This window comes from Gallinula chloropus (genome assembly GCF_964237585.1).
Source record: "Gallinula chloropus genome assembly, chromosome: 2".
In the NCBI taxonomy this organism is placed as follows: domain Eukaryota; kingdom Metazoa; phylum Chordata; class Aves; order Gruiformes; family Rallidae; genus Gallinula; species Gallinula chloropus.
The window spans coordinates 55,553,163-55,577,300 of record NC_140086.1 but is presented as its reverse complement, the minus strand read 5'-3'; the positions used below and the strand labels follow the sequence as shown (position 1 = coordinate 55,577,300).

Here is a 24,138-nt window from a genome sequence, read left to right as displayed (position 1 = left end):
GTTTAATAAGGATAAAGGAAAAACGCTTCCATACCAAATCTCTTTCTCACTGGTGGAGAAGAGGTGGCTGCTGTTGGGTTTTTATGTTTTATGGTAGTGGTGGGAAGAACGTTTCTCTGAAGTCTCTTTGGGGAAATTAGACATGCAGCTTTCAGATGGCAGCTTTTTGCTTAGGAGAGCATCTCCAAAGCAGAGCAGATGCCAGAAGAGTCAGCAGTGCTCAGATTGCAAAGCACTGTAAGGGAAAATAGCATTAGAAACCAACAGTGTGCACTGAGAGTGCTTTGTCCAGTTCTGGTCACTTTCTTCCTCAAGTCCATAGGCTGGCTTGAGGACTGCTGCTTTTTAGTGTAGAAGGTGAAGAAAAATGCAAAATGTTTGAAACTCTGAACAGCTCAGAGATGCCAACACAGTGAGAACTGGGCTATCACTAGCTGCCTCCTGCATGCTGCAGACTCAGAGTAAGCAGTGAAGATGGATCAGCCGAAGCACAGTAATTTATCCTCTGTTAACTGTGCCAAGGCTGTCACTGCTCCTCCTGTTACTGTGTAGCTTTGATATTTTTACTGTTGTCCTCATGACTCTTGTGTCCCCTGCCTGGTTGGCACACCTCCATTCTGCATTGCCACCACCTAAGCTTCAAACACAGGTGGTCTCTGCAAGGAAGGCGTTGTGTGTATGATGAGGGGTGGCGGATAGATTATGGAAGGCAGATTTAAAAAACAAGTTGCAAAGTTATTAAACCTCAGATCTAAATTGCCCTTTCTGTGAGCTGTTTGGAGTCACACTGCTTTTGTGCAGCTTGTGCTGTGTAGTTCCCAGAAACTGTCAGATGTTGGAACTTCTGCCACTCTTTATTTCAGGCTCCATTCGTTTTACTGGTTGATAATCATTTGGCAGGCCTGACAGTGAAACAGAGTGGTGTGGCCATGGGTTTGTGATACCTTCCCTCCATCACAAGTGTCAGCGACCTCCTGAGTCCATGGCAAATTTTTTCTTCCTCTTTGGTCCCAGAGTCTGTCAGGACAGGACAAGTCTTGGTGGATTGAAGCTAAAGGAGGGAAGGTTTAGATTAGATATTAGGGGGAAGTTCTTTAGAGAGAGAGTGGTGAGGTGCTGGAACAGGCTGCCCAGAGAGGTGGTGGATGCCCCGTCCCTGGAGGTGTTCAAGGCCAGGTTGGATGGGGCCCTGGGCAACCTTTGTATAGATCCAGGCCTGGAGGTTGGTGGCCCTGCCTGTGGCAGGAGGGTTGAAACTCTGTGATCCTTGAGGTCCCTTCCCACCCAGACCATTCTGTGATTCTCAGTTACTTTTATACTGAAGTACCACAGCATCCCTGCACTCTGATGGTGCTCTTAGAGCAAGTGTGCTCTGCAGTGCAGAACATTTCTTGAAGGGGAATTCCCTGGTTCATTCAGAAGTGTGCTGTGTGCCTGCTCAGCTGCTCCACTTGACTTCCCATGTGTGCTGTCTCTTCAGATTTTGAACCTCAGGATGGTACGCTGAGCATTGCATTGACATATCCACCATCTCTTCCTCCTCTAAGTCCTGTGCCCTTTCTTTTGCAGAATATTTTCTAAATTCTGCCAACTCTCACCAAGAAGCTGTGGAACAAACCATCATGGCCCTTCAGATGGATGACGACAGCGATGTCAAATACTTTGCGAGCATACACCCTGCCAGCACCAAGATCGCGGAGGACGCCATGAGCACCGCGTCGTCGACTTACTGAACGCTCTGAATGTTGCTATAATAAAAAATTGAAACACACTATCCTCAAATGCTTCTGAAATGGTTGATCTAGTACAACCTCTTTGGAAGGAGAGATTACTTGCCAGACTTAACAGGTGGATGCTAGCTAAACCTGATACCAGGGATTTTTAAGTCAAGGAAAAGTAAGTGTACCTGTGTCAGCTTGACTGTAGAAAAACACTGCTCAGAGGATTATTTTTGCCACCGAAGCCTTAAATCTTCTGTCTTCCTGAACAAATGAAACTTGAATTGGCAGATCATTTTCATTGCAGAAAGGATGTGATTTCCAGAGACCTGCGTTGTTTCTCCTGAGGAGTTAACTTAGCAACTATTTTCTGTAGCAACTGATAGATGAAATGGCCAGAAAGGCAAATTTATACCAGGATGTAAGACCTCCAGTATTAGAGCTAAAGGTTTTTATCATTCAAGGACTTGACTGGTGTGCGGCTGGGCACACCCTTAAGTGGGAAGAGCTTTGACGTTTGTAAATGGGGGAAAAGTAGAAATTGGGATTTCTCTTAAGGGCTCAGTGCTAACACTAAACTAGAATTTGATTTTAATCCTTAAATGCAGCATATTGCTGTACCCATTAGCAGAAAACTTTGCTGAGTACCTGTGTCCTAATTATTTTCATGCTGGTCATGACCTAAAGGAAATTTATTAGCACATGTACTTTAAGTCAGGTATTTTTAACTTGATCATGATCAGCTCTGAGGTGCAACTTTTTTCTTCATATACTGTACATATCTGTGAGCCTCCTTGGAGTGCTGCAGTCTTTAATTATGTTGTTTAAAGCTGTTGTGATACAAGTTGTTCTCTACTTGTCCAAATAAAATTTATTAATAAGATTGAAAGCACTCTTGTGACCTTTGTAAGACATTAAAAGAACGAGTTTGACATTTAAACTGCCTTTTTTTTCCCCCCAGGTCTTTGCACTCTGGCAGCTGTTGCAGGGAAAGGGGGTTGCTTAATGGGTGTGGAGGGGTTTGTGCTGGAGATGGAACAGGCTGCAGCACCCATGTGCTCGAGCCGTGTAATTGAGGTTCTGCTAGGTGCCCTTTCAGGCACCCCTGCTGCGGCTGGGAGCCCGTCTCTCCAGCGTGAAATGGCATCTTTGACAGAGAATATCCAGCTCAGCCCAGGTTTATGGGAACCCCTGAGCTCAAACTGCCCTCCAGTCCACTGACTGCTTTCGTTTCCTCTCATTTAAAATGACTGATGCAGGTTCTCCTCCTCTGTCTTCCAGGGACAGCTTGCTTAAATTGCCTCTCTTCCAGCCTGCTGGAATTGAAGTGTGAGAAGCTTATTTTCCTGAGGAGGTAGAAATGGCTGTGGCAGCTTACCTTTGATGTGCTGTAGCAGAAGGTGTTTGTTTATCAGTCAGGTGCCTGGTAGCCTGGCTGTTCAGCCTCAGGCACCTGTCTCTCTTCTTGGGAAAACTGATTCTTCTGCAGTTCCTTCCTTAGGAAACAAAGTTGCTGTTTACTCCCTGAAGGCGAGTAAAGCTCCTTCCGCTCCTGAATGTGGCCATGGTGGTGATTAAGACGAAGTTCTCTCTGCCTTGAAGCTTGGGGTTTTGTGAGGGCTTTTTAGGGTGGGGGGAGAAGGGGGTTAGGGTTGGATTTGGGGTTCTTTTTTAGTTTGAGGGGTTTTGTTGTGTGGGTTTTCTGTTGTTTGGGTGTTTTGTTGTGGGTTTTTTGTTAGTGAGAAGGGGGGTTTTTTTGCTTTTCCTTTGCATATCCCTTTTTCTTTCCAGAATCAGCCTACAGGCAACTGTATGGCCAGGTCAGAAGTTCCTGTAGTTCCGGTGATGTCCCCACTGGGTGTTCTGCTTCTCATGTTCCCTGATGGTTGGTCAGAAATCACACACAAATGCTGAGAGGACTGTGCAGTGACACAGCCCCGTGTCTGGGTGACAGCAGACTGGTAGAAAGCGGTGAATGCTTCAGACAAGATTACTGAGCTCTCCTGCTGCCACAGGAGAGAACAACTGAAGTAACCCTTCCTCTCCCAGGTCAGATGATCCCCACTTCTGAAATGTCCACTCAAGTCTGGGCCATTTCTGCATTTTGCTCAGTGTACATACACCCTTTTCATCCCTGCTGGGTTTTTGGGGGTTGTTTTCCTCAGTGTAAGGATGGTTGAGTTGTAGTTGGGTCACGGGTGCCATTTGTGAGGTGAATGGGGTCAGCTCTTTGTTCAGACCCCGCTTCAGGTCATCATCTAACTGCAAACAGTGTGTGTGGAATTCACTGGAGGAGCACTGGGACTCAAATCCTCATGTTTGGGGTCCAGAGTGAACCTGTCCCAACCTAATTCCGTCACCGTTCTAACACAGTCTTTCACTGGTCTAGTCAAACCAAGTATAACATCCCATCCCTCCAGGTAGCTTCCAGTGATTTGAGGGTAGGAAGCCTTTAAGATAATCTTTCATCTCCTGGATGCCTCACTCCTCTCTAGTTTGTCTTTCTTCCCTACTGGTGCAGGCCTGTGAATTTGAGGGAGAGTTTGGGGCTTTTCCTAGGGAAGGAGCGAGTGTTTTCAGTTGCAGAGTGTCTGAATTCCCCTGATGCATAACAAAGATAGTCTTCAGGGCTGGGGAAAAATAGCTGCTTTTCTCCGTGGGTGTTTTTGGGGTGGTTTTTTTCTTCACCCAACATTTCATGGATCTGTCTAGCTCTTCTGCTCTGTCTGGTGGTTCCCAGGAAGCAAGTGGAAGGAAGGACTCACTTTGCTCCCAGCTTTGCCCAAGAATGTGTGATTTACAGCTGGGAGATGGGATCTCTGTGGCTGAACTTGGGTGGGGAAGTTTCTCATGCCACGGTGTTGGCGATGTCAGGAATTCGAGTGTCAACTGGTGCCTCAGGATTAATACAGTTTTTGGGGAAATGTGCATCTTGGAACTGAGCAGTGAAAAAAAGGAGCTGTTTTTCCTGTGAGGCAGCGTCTGGGAATGCTGCCAAAGGTCCTGGTGAATTCCCCCTCCTGTGTGTCTCTCCTGAAGAAAGATTGGAGCTTTGTATCTCAATTAATTTCTCTTCTGGTCAGGATTTCTTGAGCAGAAAGTGAAGCGGCTCCCGAATAGTCATCTGTTGGGTCTGTGGTTTCCCAAGAGCAGTATCACAGCTGTACCCTCACCTGCCCTACCAAATCAGTCCTTGACAAACTGTTTCCCATTTAATCTCCTAGCACATGTACTGGAGCTTCTCCATGGGAAATACCTCTTTTTCCACGTTCTAGTTAGAGTGCTGCCTGCCTTTCTCCCAGTTGCTGTTGTTCACAGCCAGTTCTCAGTCTCCAGTTGTTCCTCCCCAGAGACCTGTGGGGGGTTGGGAGGGCCACTTCCTCACCACACTTTCGTGCAGATTTCACACCGATAAAACCAGCCAATGTCTGGAACCCTGCAGAGGGTGGTTTGTTTTTAACCAGGGCATGACTGACCCTTAGAAATCGGCTTTTGCTGGTTTGAACGTGTCACGTGGCTTGTGGCACAAATTCCTGGCCCTACAGCCAAGATCCTGTGTCCATGAGGACTGCAGAGCAGTGGGCTGGTGTCAGCCCAGCTGGAATAAATGTTTGCATGGGCTTGGCAGGGCTCCTGTGCAGGTGTATGTCTGGCTGTGATGGTTTTTGTGTTCAGTCAGTGGACTGCACCACCACCCCCACCCCCCCACCCCCACCCCCAGTTACCTGTTGATACTTGTTAGCACTAACCCCCTTCTCTCTGCACTGCTGGGGTTTGGGGTTCAGAGACAGCTGGTTTGAACTTCTGGGTGGGCAGAGGGGGGAGAAGGGTGAAGGCTGGCTTGTGGCTTGGGCACGCTCCTGCTTTGATTGGGTTCCTTCCTGTGGCAAGGTCTCCTTTTATTCCCTTGTCCTTTGCTGTGGAAACTGGTGTGTCATGCTTGTGTTTTCTGACCTGATTTCAGCCTGGGGACCTCTATGTCTTCGTAGGGTGGGACAGACAGATGGACAAGAGCTGGCTCTGTATTCTGCTTGTTCTCCCCTCTCTGACAGTATAGACTCATATTCCTTTACCATTGCACCTTTGCAGGCACAGTGGAAAGTACATTTCAAGTGATTAATCTTTTCTTCATGTGCCGTTAGGACATACTGATAGACTGCCTTAAAAATGTGAGACTGTGGCAGGAAAGCTCATTTAAAACGTGCAAGGTCGTCTCCTCCCCCCCACGTCTGAGAGCTCTCAGACTCCCTCTGCCTTTTAGTTTTACTTAATTCTTACCTTTACTTAGATCAGAAAAACAAGCTGAGGGCCCACGGTATCGTGTCTGTGTTAGGGCTCAGTCGCTGTTGAGGTCAGGCTACATCTAGCTGAGCTAAAATACACTGTGACTTAACAGAGGCAAGTCAACAGATGTTTAAGCACTTCACAGCCCTCTGGAATACCACATCCCGTTCCTGCAGAGGTGCAGTAAGGTGTCCATATGGGACTGGTTTGTAAGGATTGCGCCCGGGTGGTTTTGAGCCGTGACTGGGAAGCGAAGGCACTGGGCCTGTTTCTCTGTGTGTTTTCTAAGGCCACTGAGAGGAGGAGAGGCACGCTGTCTGAACAGCTAAAGCAGTTTGGGTTAATTTTTAGTCATGCAGGAAACCTGGGCTAAGTAAGAACCCCGGCAAACTTGGTTTCAGTCAGGTGACAGCAAAGGCTCAAGCAGGGGCTGGGCCATACCTCACGTCACAGTCCTCCTGGTCTCTCGATGGAGGGGCTTTGCTGTTTGTTTTTCTCCCTTGGAATCTATGGATTGCAACATCCTCCTCTGGCAGACAGACCTCGCTCACAGTGTTAAGACACTCAGCAGTACAAGAAACTCCAGAAGCAGCTTGGTAGCAGCCCCTTGTCCCAGAGGGTCAGTAGTGCAAGTCAGAGTTGGGCTGGAAGCAGAGTGTGCCCAGGGCAGTGTTGGCAGGTGTTTTGGGTATCCACAGGTGGGATGGGGTTGTAGGGATGTGATTGGAGAGGAGTACTGCTCATTGGTTTGGTTTGGGGATTTTTTTCTTTACTAAAAGCCTTCTGCCCTCTTTAACTCTTCAGGCAACAGTTTCTGTGGTTCAGTTCAGGCTGCACGTTTCTACGGTGGGCCCTGGGTTTCTGTGGGATTTGGCAAAATCTGTTCCTGGCTCACGTCAGCAAGGACTCCGAGCACAAGGAAGGTGTCCCCTGTCCCGTCAGCCCCCTCCCCTGAAGGAATGTTCCGTGGTGGAAACAGATACACAACAGGATGGGCCTCACCGAACTGACCGAAGCTTCAGGCATCCAGGGCAATAGAGTTAACGCTGTGGGTCTGTTCCCTCTTCATGGGACAGAGGTGCTGTTGCTGCTGTGTGGTGGTGTTGTAAAGTCTCTTAAGTCACTTTAAAGGATACCTTGGTTTAGACTTGCACAGCCATGGTGGGGCGGGGGCCAGTCTGCAGGCAGCCTTGGTGCTATGAGGGGTGATCCCCTCAGCACTGCAGCTCTGGTATCACTGGGAAGTGATCTCAACACCTAGCTCGGCTTTTTGTACTGGAATTACTTTGTTATTTGAAATCAGCTTTGCTTTTCTCCCAGCCAGGGTGGCTATTTCACCTCAGTCACTGGGGCCTGGAGGCAGCCAAGCCCTGGGGTGAGGCCTGGCTGCCCCTGCTAGGGCCTGGGGCTGCCTGAGTGCTACCCAGGCGTGCTTGGGTGTCTGGGACAGCACTGATGCACGTGGGAGTGTTACTGGTAACTGGTTATTGTTGGACACATCATCTGAAAGATGTCAAAGGAAAGTGTTTCAGGTGTTGTGAAACTGGATTGCTGGTGATGGTGGCTGTGTGTCTGTAGGAGCAGCAGCTCCTCCTCTCTGACTTCAGTGGTGACACACCTGAGGCACCCTGTAAAGCTGCAGGAGAAAGGCGGCTGTTTGTGTGTTAGTGAAGAGGGTGGGTGGGGCTGTACCCTTACAGGTGCCATCTCTGGCAGCATGGGAGAAGCAAAAGCCTTCACATGCAAAAGCCTGTGAAGTTTGGCAGCCCTGCCCTTTGCAGGGGGTGCCTTTTACAGAGCCTGAATCCATTTTTCATTTAAACTTCTCAGCTGCAGGTTGCCACCCAAGAATATAAAGACACTACATGTTATGGAGTCGATAAATTAGAAACTACTTTCAAATGGCTGTTGAATTTATTTGCTTGATAAATACAATCCTAACAAAATAAAAGTTAACCAATATTAAGAGATTTGTTCGAAGAACATTAGAAAAATCCGTGACAATTCAATAGGAATTAGTGTGAATTAAAACAAAACAAAACAAAAAGATTTAAATATTGCCAGCAAATATAAAATGTATGTAACGAAGGCAAGGGAGAATGCTTTAGTTTACATTTGTCCTCTGACCACATTTTCTGTGTTTATAAACTTTTTTTTTCCAAATTTTAAAAAAATACTATGCTGTTTTCTATAACATATCAAAGCATTATTTGTACAAAATCAAACCATGGCCAATGCTTCACAACAGTGCAATAGAGAAAGAATACAACCACATCCGACAGGTGCTGTAAATAAATATCCAGATTAAAAAATAAGCTATAGGCTATACGCACTCTGTGGAGTTCGCTGTCTGTGTACACGTTGATGGGGAGGGGTCTCGTGAGTGGATCTGAAACATGAAATGGCCCTTAACTGCCAGCGGGGCTGGAGGCTTCTGATGGGCGGCAGCAGCAGAACAGCCCAACCAGGGTGTGGCTGGTGGGGTTTTTTTACCACCTGCAAGAGGGGACTGCTGAAGCCCCCAGCCCCTCCCGCTGGCATCGTTCTTCAGGCTTATTTGGGAAGCACGAGCGCCCAGCGCTTCCGCAGAGGGCGATGCTGTAAGGCTCGGTCAGGCTGCTCTAAGTGCCGTAACCCAGCCCCGTCACTGCCTAGAGCGCTCCTCGGGGGCTGCCCCTGGCAGTACAACATTTAAAGGGGGTGAAGAAAAAGCTCTTGGCTGGGCAGCAGCAGTGCGAGCACAGCCCGTCTTAAACAGGGACGATGAGGGTGGTGTATCGATGAGTAAAGGGGTTACCTACCTCCCTAAAGGACATGAGCGGCTCTCGATGAACACTTCCATCATACAGGGACATAAATAACAGCTCTCACCTGTTTACATTTATTCAGTACATCTCAGAACAAAGGGAAGCTTCGGGGCACGTTAGGCAAGCGCGCTGCCCCGCGGACTCCCACCCTTCCAGCCAACCCAGAGTAAATTTAAAGCTCCCTTGTATATAATCTGCATCAGAAAGGTATCAAAGGCACAAGCAAGAAGTGACTACGTTAATAAGCAGAAATCATGGTGAATGAGGATGACTTAGATTCACAAGGCAAATAATTAGTAAGTGTGGGTGGGGTTTTGTTTATTTACTGAGAATGAGCTCTGCCAATTCTGCTCCAATGAATGTAAATAATGATTTTGGTTTAAAATAAAAACCGTTACTGAATTATTTTTAAATCACCTGAAGGAAACCAGTCTTGAAATAATCTGATACTAACTGGAAAACTCTTCTGGCCTCTCTAAACTCACCTGAGTCTGAGTAGAAGCCACAAGTATTAGAGACGAAAGTCTCCAGGGCTTAAAAGAAAAGTTTCTTTACAGCATGTACACAGCCAGCAATAATTTGTGCAGTTTGACTCAAATTACAGTAATTTGCACAGTTCAGTCGATTTTTATGCATATCCAAGGATCAAATTGGAGTTTCTTTCCTGTCCTTGCTTGGCGATGGCTTGACTTGCTGCTCCTTGCTTGCTTTTGGCTGCTCTTTGGCTGCTTTTGTCTCCAGGACCCCCTCTCGCTGCTGCTGCTGCTGCTGAGAAACACCCCCCCGTTTGTCTGGCTCCTCTTCTTCCTGCACCTGCTGCTCCGATTTCGCTCGCTGCAGCAGCCGAAGCTGCACTCGCAGCTCTATGATGGCCTCTCGCTCCTCGTGAATCGCCTGGTTCAGATGATTGTTCTTTATCTGTGAAGTAAGGAAAACAAACATCAGGGCTGCTTCCTTTGGGGGGCTGGAGGCAGGGGGGACAGGGACGACACTTGGCATCACACAAGTGGGCGATGGCTTTGCGATTCAAGTCCATTAAATCAAAGCAGCTGCTTTGCTGTGAGCCCAGGCAGTGAGTGACACAGGCTTGTGCAGGGCAGCGAGCTAACAGAGCGCGTGGGTGTCACGCCCAGGCGCCATGGCTGCCACACTGTGCTGTGCATGTGCAAACACCTCTGCGCAGACTAACCGCTGTGAGGGCTAAAGGAGAAGAGGGCTGATGAACACTGACTCAGGTCTTACCTCCAGTTCCTCATTCTGCCTCTGCAAATCCTCCAGGATGACCTGCAGCTCCTCCTCGTCTTCGCTCTCGCTCTCACTCTCGGAAGAATACTCCTCGGTTTCACTTCGGCCGTGCTGCTGGCGACTGCAAGAGCAATGACAAACAGGGGTTAAACACTGCCTCGAGTCTGCCTGAGCCGTGGCAGCATAAAAAAGCCACCAAATAACCTGCAATTGTGTTAAAAACAAAACCAGCATTTTCTTTCAGAGCTTAATTTAATAGACCAGTGATTTCCTAGGGGGAGCTTTTTCCATTTTCTTTAGATCATAATGCCGTTGTTACGCTAACAGCACATCCTGAAGGGTCCAGAGCTGCTGAGATGTCAATAAAGAGAGGTGGCTTCCAAACACGATGCTCTTAGGGTGAGCTTTTCACCAGAGTTTGGAGTATTCTCTCAGAAGACCATATATGTGCTGATACTCAGAGTGCTGGGCTGGCAGGGGCTCTGAGGTAAGCAGTGTCCCTCTTACCTTTGTATCTCAGCTATCTCTGCGCGAAGGCGATCTATTTCTTCCTTCTCAGAGGCGATCTGTCTCCGCAGAAACTGCTCCATGGCCACCAGTTCTTCTTGTTCCGTTAAGATCTCGTTCTCCTGCAACGATCAGTTAGTTCCCTTAAAGCCCTGACTTTACGTTCTGCAGGAACATACGGGACGTACGAGATGCTGCTGCTCCCTGGAACCCTTTCAGGAGAAGTGGTTCGTGGGTTGGCTTTGAACTCTGATTCATCAGGAACTCAAAGCAAATGGACACTCAAAACCAAGGCTGCCTGTTCTGACTCCTCAGGACGACCGCTGTCCTGAGCGGTGGTGGAGACGACGCACCGAAATGCAGCGCGTCTGGCTGCCCGTTTCCTCAAGTCACAGGGGAGCTCTGGCTAACCAGTAAATAACCTGGCAAACTGCACTACAGGCTGCATCTTTGAAGATGGAGGAGAATACAGCGGGGAGGAGATCAAAGCTACGGAGGGAAGCAAAGGAAGGCAAAACCCCCAAACCAGTAATTGCTTCCTTTGATCAGCAGAAAGTAGCAAACAGTATTAGAAGCGGTGAGATCGGGAAGCGCTTCCTAAGGACACTAACAACACAAGCTATGTTTCGGTTCAGGGGGGTTGTTTTGGCTGTATGGTGTCTCCTTTCTGCTGTCAACAAGAGTCTGCTCAGCTCTGGGCTCACTCACACAGCCAGCATTCCCTCCTGACTTCAGGTACCGTTACAGCAAAGCCCTGTATTTGCATGGTCAGAGACCCCTTGAGCCCTCCGTGCCCGCTGCACCAGACGCGACAGAAGCGCGTTTCGTATTTCTGAAACGGGGAGCAAGAAAATGCCCTCAGCCAAACAGGAGCGTGCCTGCCACCTACCTGTGCAAGGAGAATGTTTATAACCTCTTCGTTCTCATTCATTTCCTCTTTGGAGACGTCCTCCTTTGAAAGGCTAGCAATTTCTTGTGCAATTTTTGTTTCACACTCCTGCCAGAGAGAGAGAGAGAACAGCTTTTAAAAGGACGCCGTCCCAGTCACTCTCTTTACTGCAAACAAAGACACTACTACTTCTTTAAATGTATTATTTTCCAAATTTAGAATCACCATCTCAGTTGTCCTGAAACGTTTCAGCAAAGCCTGCCCCTTCTCTGGGCCATATGACAGTTTACAGAAACAAAAATTCTCTGAAAGTTTGTTAAAATCTTTGAGTCTTCCTGTCACTCCTCTCACTGCTCCAGGACAGGCTCTTCCAACCGTATGCCGAACACATGCTCCGTCAGACACGGCTGGTTTTAAGCCCAGGTACCCCTTTTTGTAAACAGCTGTGAGGGAGCTGTGAAGATCTTGCTGTCCCTAGGGAGAGCCAGCTCACCAGCACGTGTGATTGCTCCCCAGCCACACTGAGTTAAGATGAAAAAGTAAACAGACTGAACGATGAGCGGGTGCCTCTGCCTCATCCCAACTGAGGGATCAGTGGGTCAGGGGTTTGGCCAAGGAATAGCAAAGGTACCCACCTGTCTCTTAGCTTCTCTGAGCTTCCTCTTAAGAGCTGTTAAAATTCTTTGCACCTCCCAGAGTCTCTCTTCTTTGGATAAGTCTTTTATCCCTGCCTGCAAGTCTCTGTGTAAACAGTTCAGTAGGAACTCCTAGAAACACCACCACAGAAATTAGTGTCTTTCATGTTATCACAGCAGCACAGACTGTAAAGAAGAATCTTTCTGGCTTGGAATTCAGGTGTTTGGTGCTTGACACGCTGACCAACAGCAAGTGTCAACAGCCCTCCAGCATGTGATCTAGAACTCGCTGAGGAGCTGTACCAAGGAAACCACACTCTTCAACACCTTCCCCCCAGCCTTCCCCCCATGATAAACATATTGAACTGCACAGCAGCACAATCCACGGCTATTGTCATCACAGGACTATTGTTGCCCCTTTCCACAAGCAAAAGGTGCAACAGTATCGCCCATCTCTTTCTACTGGTCTCTGCTGCCAGTACAATTGTGACACAAAGACTATGTTACAAGCTTATGACAATTTACTACTGAATGTATAGAAGCCAGGGTGAAGGTAACAGAAAAACCACTAAAGTAATTGCCAACCTGTCTCCTGATCTCTTCTTTGATGCTTTCCTGTGTTTCTGGAAGCGCTGGCATTGTTGCCATGTTTGACCAGCGGAGAGGTTTTGTCACCTGCTTCAGGGTCACGTTCCCAAAGAACTCTTGAACGTGTGTAAAAAATACGTACAGGACCCGGTTGCTGATCTGCAAAGAAAGAACAAAACACTGGTTAAGCTGATCTGTTCCCATCATCTCTGCCTGTGAAGCACAGAATATTACTCCAGAAAGAGAACAGCCCTTAGTCTGCCTCTCTGTGAGTCATAGGCGGGTCAGTTTGTCTGGAGAGATTAAAATCTGGGTTAAAACCAATACTTTAAATGACTCACTTCTGACCTCAAGAAATCACTTTGCTCTCTCTGTATCCAAAGCATTTTCACACTGAACTCTGAGTTTTCACCCACTGCAACCCACAGTTATTTCCATCACCTTCAGATACAGCCATGTATTGCAGCTCTCTTTGGCTCACGTACAGGTGGCTGGTGCCTGCAGCTGGCAAGGGGCAAGGCTGACCACACAGCGCTGCGCCTGCTGCTGGCTGCCTTCCCTCCTCCCCCAGGCTCTGAATGACAACTTTCCTCTCAGGTGATTTAATGGAGCAGAAAAAGTAGTTTGAAAGGAGCTGCTACTGCATCACTCCTTGTTTCAAGAGGAGATAGAAGCAATTTTATATACACACACACACACACCCCCCATATCTTCCATTAAAATGCAAAAAAATTATCCTGAAAGAAAGATGAGGCTCTGTCACTGCCTGCAGTTTAACTGGTAAATTCTACCTGACACAAAACATGACTGGACCCACACTGTTCTCCATTAATTGTTTCTTATTTTGTTAGCTAGAAAGTGTCTGGCACAGCCAAGCACTCAAGGGTAACACCCCTCCCTTTTGCTACTGGGCCTCATCCTAAAGACTTTGTCATAAATCCCAGCTTTTCTGAAGTGTGGGGTTTCCTCCAGAAGGCCTCCACCCAGTAATGCCATGTATCCATTAGCACAGGTCTAATTCCAAGCTGTACTTTAAATAAAGTATTTCTGGGATGTTTAGTAAGGAATTAATCGACCCAGACACCACACAGCCTCACTGGCAAACCTAGCCAGCTGTCCCTCCCCAGCCATTGGACTGCAGGCACCTGAGCTTCAATACACAAGTCATTACAGCACCAGGAACATCTATTTGCAGGACAGGGTTCACTGGCTGGATATTAAAATTAAGCAACAATATAGTATTTACTGAGTTACCACCAACTCCCAAGCTCGCAGAAACTCTGTATCTGCATGAGCTGTTGGGCAAAGTCACCATTAACTTACTCTGTCCACAAAAGAATTAAAGCCCTGACAGCAGGCTTTGTAACACTCTCCTCATAACCTCAGCATTAGCCCCACAGTATGCAAGCTCACGTTCAGGAAGTCTTTTGCTCCCCCTTTCCCAGCATTTTAGTTCCCAAGGTATAAAGAGCAGCTGTAATTTAGCTTAACTGTATCAGACGGCTCCAGGTGCCCACCTGCAAAAGAATTTCTACAAAGAGGTCTTTTTTGGGCCAAAGTTCTGCTCTAAGGCTTGCTGGGTGGCACACGTACCTGGACAGTAGGGCTGAGCACTATGGAAATATTCTGGATGTTCATTTTTGTTTCCAGTTCCTTTGCAATAACATGGTCCATGTGCACGATCAGCCAAGAAATCAGGAGGTGGTTACACTCTGGCAACTCTTTCAGCAGCCTCTGGCACTCCTGAACCTTCTCGGCCTCTGTGCTCTTCCCACAAGCATCTTCGAAGCGGGGCATTAGCTCTTTGGTAAGCAAATTTTCGGGCAGTTCCCGTAGGTACTGTTTCAGCAAGCTGGCTACTGTATTGGGCTCATACTCTTCCAGGTTGGGAGATTCTTCTCGATCATAGGCTGCTTTTAGCTCATCAACTTTTGATTTTATTCCTTAAAATATTTAGAACAAGAATTAAGAGAAATCTTCAACTGCAAATGTATAAATAAACTTTTTTTTTTTTTGAGATGCATTTACTTCACCTCTCCTTACAACTGAGGTAATTTAGAAATCCCTTTTAAAGGTTATCCCCAAGTAGCAAAGCTAGAATTATGACTGACTGACTTAAAAGGAGCTGATGACTGCTTTTAACAGCTCTGACTCCTGCGATGAGGCAGAACCTCAGCACTGCCGAGTGGGAACTGGCGCCAGCGTTCCCTCCCATCAAAGAACATAAAACGGGGCGAGGAGGGGTGGGGGGACTTAAGTTCAATTGTGGATTTGCATTCAGCGTCTTTTCAATTACACAGCCCTAAGCCAGGCAGCAAAGGTGTCATCAACTCAAACACCATGCAACAAGTTCTACCTATGGCAGCTTTCTTCCGTCAAAACAAACCCCACACTGTCTAGTTCCCAGCTTTCCAGCTGGCCCTCCTCAGCTGAGGAATCTCACACAGGGTGGATTTCTTGAATTCAGGCACTGAGTGAACACAAGCTTGTTCACATTTAACCCAGCCAAGAGGTTCTGTAAGGTGTTTTTATAACTCAGTGACATTCCAGTCTTCCCCAAGCTTGGGGAAGTTTTGTTCTGAAAGCTCAAAGAGCCACTCGAGCGACACCGACTTACCGCGCTGCCGTGGCTTGGCTCACACGCCAGGTCGACACCCTCCCTTTGGTGCCCAAGTAAGTAAAAAGTCATAGCAAGGGCCGGTAGGTTGTTAGCTAAGCTAAGCCACCGCAGTCGTGTCTCAGCTTAAACAACCTGACACACACGAGAGGGTGCTGTTGTGCTGGAGAACACCTGCAGACATCAAAAACACTGTAGGGAAAACGCACCTTCTTCCCAGAAAATTCCCAACTCATCTTGTCCTGAACAAACACGCGACCAGAACGTTCCAGTAGGTGGGATGAAGCAGCTGTTTAAGCTGCTGCGGTGTTTATGCATGCCGACCAACTACCATGCAGATCAACAGCACGAAGACAGCTTAATGAAGCCTTTAAAATTATTTGATTACTGCTTTACAGTGCTGGGCAACTTGTTGCAAATGTTTTTCCTCAAATTCCCTTCCCCGGTCGTTCTTGCTCCCTTAGCATGCCCCCAGAAGTACGTACATGAGCCATACTGCAGATGCTGTACACATATCATAGAATGGTCTGGGTTGGAAGGGACCCCAAGGATCAGAGAGCTCCAACCCCCCTGCCACAGGCAGGGCCACCAACCTCCAGGCATGATTTAGACAAGGTTGCCCAGGGCCCCATCCAATCTGGCCTTGAACACCTGCAGGGATGGGGCATCCACCACCTCTCTGGGCAGCCTGTTCTAGCACCTCACCACTCTCTCTGTAAAAAAAACTTCCCTCTAATATCTAATCTAAACCTTCCCTCCTTTAGTTTTAATCCATTCCCCCTTGTCCTGCCAGTGTCTACCCTTCTAAAAAGTTGATTCCCCTCCTGTTTGTATGCTCCCTTAAGGTACTACAAGGCTGCAATGAGGTCTCCCCACAGCCTTCTCTTCTCCAGGCTGAACAAGCCCAGCTCCTCCAGACTCTCTTCGTAGGGGAGGTGCTCCCGCCCTCTAGTCATCTTTGTGGCCTCCTCTGAGGGGCTGACACACTGTATTCAGGGGGCTGTTTTATTTTAACGTGACTAAACCCAATGTTTCATTTATGTAAGCTGGCATTACGCAACTACCATGGTTAATTAGCTGGCTGCTGCTAAGCTTAAACAGTGAGACTTGTATTTTCTGCTTATTAGCACATTTGCTGAAAGAAGAGAAGATTTTAAGGGGGACAAAAAAATGCATACAATGGAAATGACCGGAAAAAGCTACTTAGTGGGAAGCTTAAGTAATAAACTGGTTGCATCTCATCTTTGCTTTTGCAATCGACTAGCACTGTATCTCCAGTGCAGAAGTAACAAGATAGAAGCTGGCTGTACTGACATGTTTTATTCATTGTTACCCCCCTACCACGGAAGGCCAAGCCCCTGAGCAGTGCCGCCACATCAGTCCTTCCCAGGACTTCAGCTCCATGGGTTTGCTTAACTTCAGCTACGAGATTATCTTTTGGGTAATTAAACGATGCAGCCATAAACCATAAACACAATCTCTAGGTGCTAAGAATGGTAAGACAAGAAGAAAATTGGAAGCAAAGGCCTCAGGAGCCTGCAGGTCAGTGTACCTGAAACTCTGTAGATGCCTTCGCATTTCATGCCGTACTTCTCCACGTAGTCTATACATTCACGGAAAACTGCTGGCAGGCGGATGCCGTCGTACATCATGGTCCTGTCCACCGCGTCGGCCAAAGGAATGCCAAACACGGGCCTGTGACTGGGAACATCCACTTGAGGTATCTCTGTCTCCTGAATTGGCTTTTTCTTTTTCTTCTTCTCCTTCCACTGTTTCACAACATCTGCTGCAGTTAAATCTTTTGACTTCTTCTCTTTATGTTTGTCTTCCTTATGCTTGTCTTCCTTGTGTTTTTCATCTTTGGGCTTCTCTTTTATTTTAAAATCCTTTTCCTTTTTTTTGGAAAAGCTGGGTTTCTTGAAGACGTGTATTCCCTTGGACCGCTTCAACTTGGAAGGACTTTCGGCTTCATCGCCGGAACTATCCTCTTGAAAGGCAGCGTAACCTTCCGCTGTTCGGCACAGGGAGAGAAGACAAGAGCACAGCTGTAAGTCCAATTAGTTTCTAGACAGCATATTGTAACAGGGAGAGAACAAGAAGCAACCCGTGAGGAGGAGAGAGAAGCAGCAATGGGAATGAAAACACAGCGCCTGCCTGGCTCTTCAGAAGGTTTTCTTTAGTCCTTACACAATGAAGTGGACAAGGATTAAATCAAGGTTGCGTATCACACCAAAGATAAGCCACATAGCTCCTGAGCAATCTGAGAGGTTAATACTGGATGTACTTACTCATGATGGCAATGTCCATCTTATGGGCTAGTTCCCATCTAATAGTCAGGGAAATGCAAAATAAAAACAACTGGCAACTTCTCTATGTTCCTGTAATCAACAGCATAACAGTTAAGGATCATCTGCTATATACACACAGGTCTTACAAACTTCTATCAAGAACAAACTAAACTTAAGCCACACAACTCCCCAACCCCTTTCCAGGATATCATTAATTTTAGGATAAGTATTAAGTTAACAAAGTTTCAGCCTCAAAATACCAACAAATGTAAAAAAAAAAAAAAAAAAAGCCCAGGCACACTTACTTTTCCACTAGATGCATAAAGCAATCCCAGTATCACCAGCACAATACCTGTCAGTGAAGCTGGGTATTTGCCTAAAAAGGCATACAAGAGAACAAGTCCACGGCCACAGCACACTGCTTCAGCAGCAGGACACCAAGTGCCCTCTAAATCATGCACCAGTGCTTTTACTAGCTACGCCTCCGCAGGCAGCCCTGCCTATCCTTCAGGCAAGAGCAAGGAAACCTTTAAAGGTGGATTACAAACAAAAACCACACACACACACAAAAAAAACCCCCAACCACCAACAACAAACCCAACCACCTAGGAACCAACACAGCTTCCAAGCCAACTGCTCGTGACTTTACATATGCAGTAGCCCATACAAGAAAAGCAAGGCTGAAGCCTGGTCAACAAAGAGGAAGGACATTGTACACGCCATTTGCTCAGCCAAGTTCCCCAAGGCAGAGGGCAGCAGTTTCTTGCCTCAACGTGGAGCCCCCATTATACAGATCCTTTGAGGCTCCTCCACTACCTACCTGCAAGTACACTGACAGCCAAGTATTCATCTTGTGTGAATAGTTTCAGGTGGTGAAAATTGACCCCCTTAAATTACAAGAGGGCGCATCACGAACAAGATTATAGGCTGTAGCTTTAACAGGTGAAAGACCTCCTGTACCAGGGCACATTCAGTCTTTTATTCTTTCAACTATATTAGGCTGCAGATTTTCTCAGCATTCTCTCAGCACATCCAGGGAGCTGTCTGTATTTTGAAGCCTCCTTGGCTGCTCAGTAGAAGGTAGCTTTTAATAGTCAAATAATTATCAGAATTGTATTGAAGCATGGAATGGCCATAAAATAATTACAATTGTTTGCTCAGGTCACCCTTCTCATCTGGGACTCTTCCCTAGGACTACCAAACACACACTTGTAGCACCGTTCCTGTCCAAGTGAATTTTAATACAAAAATTGTTTTCTCTGAATTTTTTTTTAGAACTTTTCCTCCAGGATAATTGCTGTGTATTATTAGGTTGTTGCCATTACAATGAAAAATATCAAATGATTCTATTATCCACATAGGAAAAAAGATCCCCCACATATGAAAACACTTTTTCGAAACACATAATTATTCTTCAGTTAAGAGTATATTACTCCAGTGAGAAAGATTTACCTGAAAAGCTAAAACGAGTATTCTAGGGATATTTATCCTTTCCTCTCCACATGCCCTCTTGCTCTACAAGAATTTCTGAAGTTTACATTCAGAGAACATTAAAATACCCCTAACTCTCTGTAACAACTGCAGTTACATGCAGAGTCTGGATAACCTTGTCATGAATTCACTAATATTCTGCGTTCAACAAACATTCACTGTCATAATTTAGTGTCAACACTTGTCTCTTTCTCATTGAAATGTTCAACTATAGCTGTTTAACCCCCAAATTACATGGTCCAAATCAAAGCAGCTGGACAGAAAAGTGAAAGAAACAATCTGAACACATACAGTAAAATTTAAAAGGTGGAAGGAACTGAAGAATCGACAGTAGAGAAGGAACAGCAAAAGGCAAAGCTGGAAGGGGAACTCTTGAAAACCAACCCAACGAAGCCACAGAAAAGAGCCCTTGGCATTCACGTGAGTAAATGTCTGTTTGGGGTCTATGTACAATAATGACACATTTTGGACTGTAGGAGAGACACCTAAAGCTTGTATGTAACTTACCCTTACACCTGACTGGCAATTACATGACACATTATATTAGGGCTAAAATGAATGCTTTTCATATGTGTGAGAGAATTGGATTCTTCCTACATTTTGCATTTTTGGGGTTCTGAGGATTGTCCGTACCTTTTAAGCTTCAGTATGAAAAGCTGCTTTACATCAGCCACTAAATGTGCTGAAACCCCTTGTACAAGATAGCTGTGACAGCACACAGAGCTGCACCTACTTGCTGAAGAAGCCTTTTTCCTCTTCAGCCTTCAGTTAGACTATCACCATGAGGCTTGCAGAACTGCACCACAAAGCAACCCATGCTATGTATAACACTGACCTCTGACAGTCCCAAATTTAGAGGTGTTTAATCAGGAGAAAGACAATTTGCAAAGAAGAAAAAACCCAACCCTGCTAACAGCTTGAACTTAGACTCATCTAATCAATACCGAATTTTCATCACCTATCCAATATTCTGTATCAGGTTATTGTTGTTTACATTAGGAAAAAACCCTAAAGAAACAGTTGTCTTAAAACCTGCAGGGATTTAAACTGCTGGCTTTAACTGAGGGAAAACATATTTCTGAGTTACGGTATCTTTTATGCTCCCAGACTTTAGCTTGTACAAACAGTCGTCCTACATTGTGGTAGAAACAAATCCTGCATTCCAGGGAACAGGTTTGATTAAAAGCAGTGCAGTGGCAGCTAACTCTTATGTAGGTGTATATTGCAAACAGTCGCCATATTCATCCTAACAGCCGTAAGACTGCGTGCTGTCTGGTTGGGTTTGAGCTTCCAAATTTCACACCCAAGTGCAAGACAGGCTGGCACCCAGCACTTCCAGGCACCAGAGAAACAGGCACTGTGGACGATGAACATAGTTTGAAATGTTGCAAAAACAGATGTCAGTTTAAAAAGTACCAACTTTTGGGCTGTGATATTAAGGTTTCAGAGACTTGGACAGTAAGGATCTTCCTGGTTCTGAGAGTGCTCTGTATCAGCTTCGTATTCCCAAGTGCTTTGTTCTCTTGGAATATGTAAAAAGCCTCTATTGAGTAAAAACTATTTCATGTTCCCAAATTTTTCTGCACAAATGTAAAGGCAGGGAGCAAGATGTGCTTTTGAAATTAAAAATTCTGTTCTGGCACTGATACGCTGACAAAGAACAGATTCCAGGGCCAGAGCTTTACTTTCTTCAGCCTTTACTCTGTCAGCTCTAGTAAATTCAGATCCTGATGTCGACTTGCACACTCAGGCACTGCTGGAGGAAACTGCATGATCAGACTAAACTGAGCAGCTCTAGAGAAAAAAAGGACACAGACTTTGAAACTCCTCAAATAATGGTGCAGTGAGGTCATACACAATAGCCAACTGAATACAGGAGACATAAGGGAAAAGGGTCAAACTGGTTGAAACTGACTCTTCCAAACTTGAAAGTACAAAATTCAGGTCAAACTCCGAGTTTTAGTTTAGCTAGCACCTCAGCTACAATTTCAAAAAGGCCCTATTTGAAAATACACTTGGAAAGCCCCACTTAGAAGGTGAACAGGTAAAGGGATTAGAAGAACTCCACACCAGACAATTACCAATGCATCACTAAAGGTTCTGGATAAACATGTTTGTTAGTAACTCTGGGCACGTGCTTGCCACCTGTATCTGTGCAACAAATGCAAATCAATTTTTTGGTTAAGGTGTGTGGTTTTTTTGGAAGAGAAACAGGTATTGCACAAAGCCTGCTTGTACAGGTTCAACTTCCTTCACGCCTAAGCAAGTTCCTTTGGGAATATTAAACAATTTTGAGACAGAAAGAAAGAGAGCAAGAGAAATTACAAGCATGAAATAAGAGAAGTTGCTGACTCACTTCTTTTTTCTTTCTTCTTAAATTTTCCTTTCTTCTTTCCGTGCTCCTTTTCATCATCAGATACTATATCTGGAGGCTCATGCAAGCTGTCGTGAGGGGGTGAAGGCTCACCGGTGCGGTACAATCCAGGGAACTTTGTAGGACTGATTTCTTCAGAGCTGGGAGTACGAGCAAGACCCCCACTGTGCTCTACCCGACGGTGTTCACTGGGGCTGCTAGTGGGAGGCAGGAAGCACTCGGTCATTCTGATTCCCTGATATCAAAGTGAAATCTTCTGCTACCTGTCCATCACACCTGCAGCAAGGGAAAATGAAAAGAAAACCCACACCATTTTAAGCAATGGGTTTCAGAACATCATGTTTAGGGCATAGCAACATGTTAAGACACAGTAAGACAACATCAGGTTGTAAGCTTAGTGTTTGCAGAATCTGTCCATTAACTCCCACACCATATTAACATAGTAAGAGTGCTGCTATTTTAACTATCTCTATTCTATATAAAACATTATATATTAAGCATCGGATATTTTAGCATTTGAAATAATTCTTTTAAAAAATCATTGGCAGCTTGCATACCGATTGGTATTACCTATCAATAATTTTTTTTTTACATAAAATAGGTCTGTTGTCTGAAAGCTGGCAGTGTTTGTGAGCGCTGGCCTTAAGGCAAAGATCATTTTCATCTTTCCCAAGCATATTTTACATACGCAAATAAGAACTCGCCTAGTCTGTTGCAATAAGGAGGAGGGGAAAAAAAAAAAAGAGAGTCCCAAGTCAAATCCATCTTTTAATTATGCTAATGCAAATTGCAGAATGCGGAAAAAGAACAATTCATTTTTTTTCTGGTATACAACAAGAAGTTCTTATTTGAAGAGAAAGTCACCTGTACCCAGATGTTACATTGTTTGCCTGAGAGTTATGACCAAATAAAAGCTAAGATGAAAACTGCTGAAGGAAGCCAGTACATAAATTCTCGGCATTGGAACTCGTAAGCAAATCTTCTTCCTACCACAGGTAAATTTCAGAAATTCCACAGAGCAGATACGCAGTATGGGACACCATGTCTCTGGAGCCTGCTTTGCTGCATTTGTCCCTTTGTGTCTACATGGTCATGCACAGATACGTCCCTTTCTTTTAAGGGACAGACCAAAAAATAGACCAAACCCCAGACACAGAAAAAGCTACTTCCCGCACCCACCGGTACACATGGATGAGAGATCAAGTGATAGTTACATGCTAACTTTAATCCATCTGTGCTGCCTTGTTGCTGCTGAAAGGAAAACAATCTATTGAAAGACAAAAAGAAGGAAAAAGAAAAAAAAAAAAAGTTGTTTCTTTAAAGCTACATCAGTTCCACAGCCTGGCTCCCTGTGCAGCCACACAAGTGTCAGGGCAAGAGCAAGGAAGGCTGAGAGAGCTGGGGGGAGGCGCCCTGTGCCGCAGACCTAAAGTGATCAAGGCGACTGTGTAGCCATGGCTTCAAAAAGACACCAGAAGTAAAAGGCATTTTAAGATCACACACAAGCTGTAGCAAACCTGTTTCCTGAACTATTTTAGTTATGACAAGACTATATCCAGATACAGCAGTGTGGCTTCTGCTCCAGCCTTTGGACTCTGCAGTTGCCTCTGGTAGGCCTGCTACGTAATGGTGATGTACAGACTACAGTTAAGAAGAAAACAGTCATCCCTGTGCTAAGTTAGGCCAACAGCCATAAGTACCCAGTACTGCATAAGGCCCTCATTCAGAGAAACAAGACACACTGGCTGGGCAGGAACCACTGACACATCATACAAACCAGACAGCAGCTACCTATGCAAAAGCAGGAAGCCTCTCTCAGAGAACAGTGCTAACACGAGGCACAGCCGGTGTGTTATGTTGTAGTTGTTGTCATGCTTGTTGGGTTTTGTTGTACTTTTAATGGGTATCAAAGACTCCACTGCTATGCTGATTTGATCTTGTGTTTAAACAAGTAAATGGAGTGCTCCAATAAAACATTTTAGGAGAAATCCCCACGTATATAAAGCTTCAGACTTACAGATATCAAAAAAGTCCCAACTTCCAAATACACAGGCATATTCATTATTACCAGTGGCACAGACTGGCAATGCTACTGCATCTCATCTGAGTATTTGATTTGTAAAACTCCTGCACCTGTTTGCATTTCATCCACCAAAAAAACCCACCCCTACCCACAAAAAACCAGAACCCCACGCACCCCACCAAAATCTACCAAAAGCTGTTAAATAAGTAACAGACAGTATTTCAACAGCAACTCGTGGAAAACAGTTTAAAATGTCACATGTCATTTTTTTAAGGCAACTGGATGGACCACACCTACAAGTCCATCTACGTCTAGAGCGGGTAAGATGGGCAGGTGCACAGAGGGAAAGGACAATATCATTGCAAAGGCACATGAACGTCACCCTGGAAAATGAGGACACAGATGCTCTGCCTCTGGATCCCAGCAGAGCTGCTGGGATGAAGCCAGACTTAGCCCATATGTTCCACAGCATTCTTTAGCAGTGTTTTACTCAGTTGCTCAACTCCCAGGGTCTCATTTACAGATCGGTACAGAAAACCAGAACATGGAACCGTGTTTTGTCAGGTTAATAATCACAAAGATCTCTTGGTAAGTCTGTTTGGGGGGAGGGGGTGGTGGTGCTGGTGGTGTTTGTGTGTTTTGAAACTCATCCTTCAGTTCTCTGCATGCAGA

General features: G+C 45.8%; 2 protein-coding genes across 2 annotated transcripts in view; one reads left to right on the top strand and one right to left on the bottom strand.

The window, feature by feature from the left end:
* PPP4R1 (protein phosphatase 4 regulatory subunit 1) overlaps positions 1-2,607 on the top strand; it is a 64,302-nt gene extending 61,695 nt beyond the window's left edge. The window contains exon 20 of the mRNA XM_084279714.1: positions 1,570-2,607. Within this exon, the coding sequence (XP_084135840.1) occupies positions 1,570-1,733 (164 nt within the window). The 3' untranslated portion in view covers positions 1,734-2,607. The remainder of the gene's footprint in view (positions 1-1,569) is intronic.
* Positions 2,608-7,894: 5,287 nt separating this feature from the next.
* Positions 7,895-24,138, bottom strand: part of RALBP1 (ralA binding protein 1) — a 31,440-nt gene continuing 15,196 nt past the window's right edge. Inside the window, exons 2-10 of the mRNA XM_084279931.1 lie at positions 21,426-21,719; positions 16,843-17,301; positions 14,267-14,616; positions 12,671-12,832; positions 12,086-12,217; positions 11,451-11,558; positions 10,562-10,683; positions 10,052-10,175; positions 7,895-9,727 (exon numbers count right to left, since the gene is read on the bottom strand). Of these exons, the coding sequence (XP_084136057.1) occupies positions 9,455-9,727; positions 10,052-10,175; positions 10,562-10,683; positions 11,451-11,558; positions 12,086-12,217; positions 12,671-12,832; positions 14,267-14,616; positions 16,843-17,301; positions 21,426-21,669 (1,974 nt within the window). The 5' untranslated portion in view covers positions 21,670-21,719 and the 3' untranslated portion in view covers positions 7,895-9,454. The remainder of the gene's footprint in view (positions 9,728-10,051; positions 10,176-10,561; positions 10,684-11,450; positions 11,559-12,085; positions 12,218-12,670; positions 12,833-14,266; positions 14,617-16,842; positions 17,302-21,425; positions 21,720-24,138) is intronic.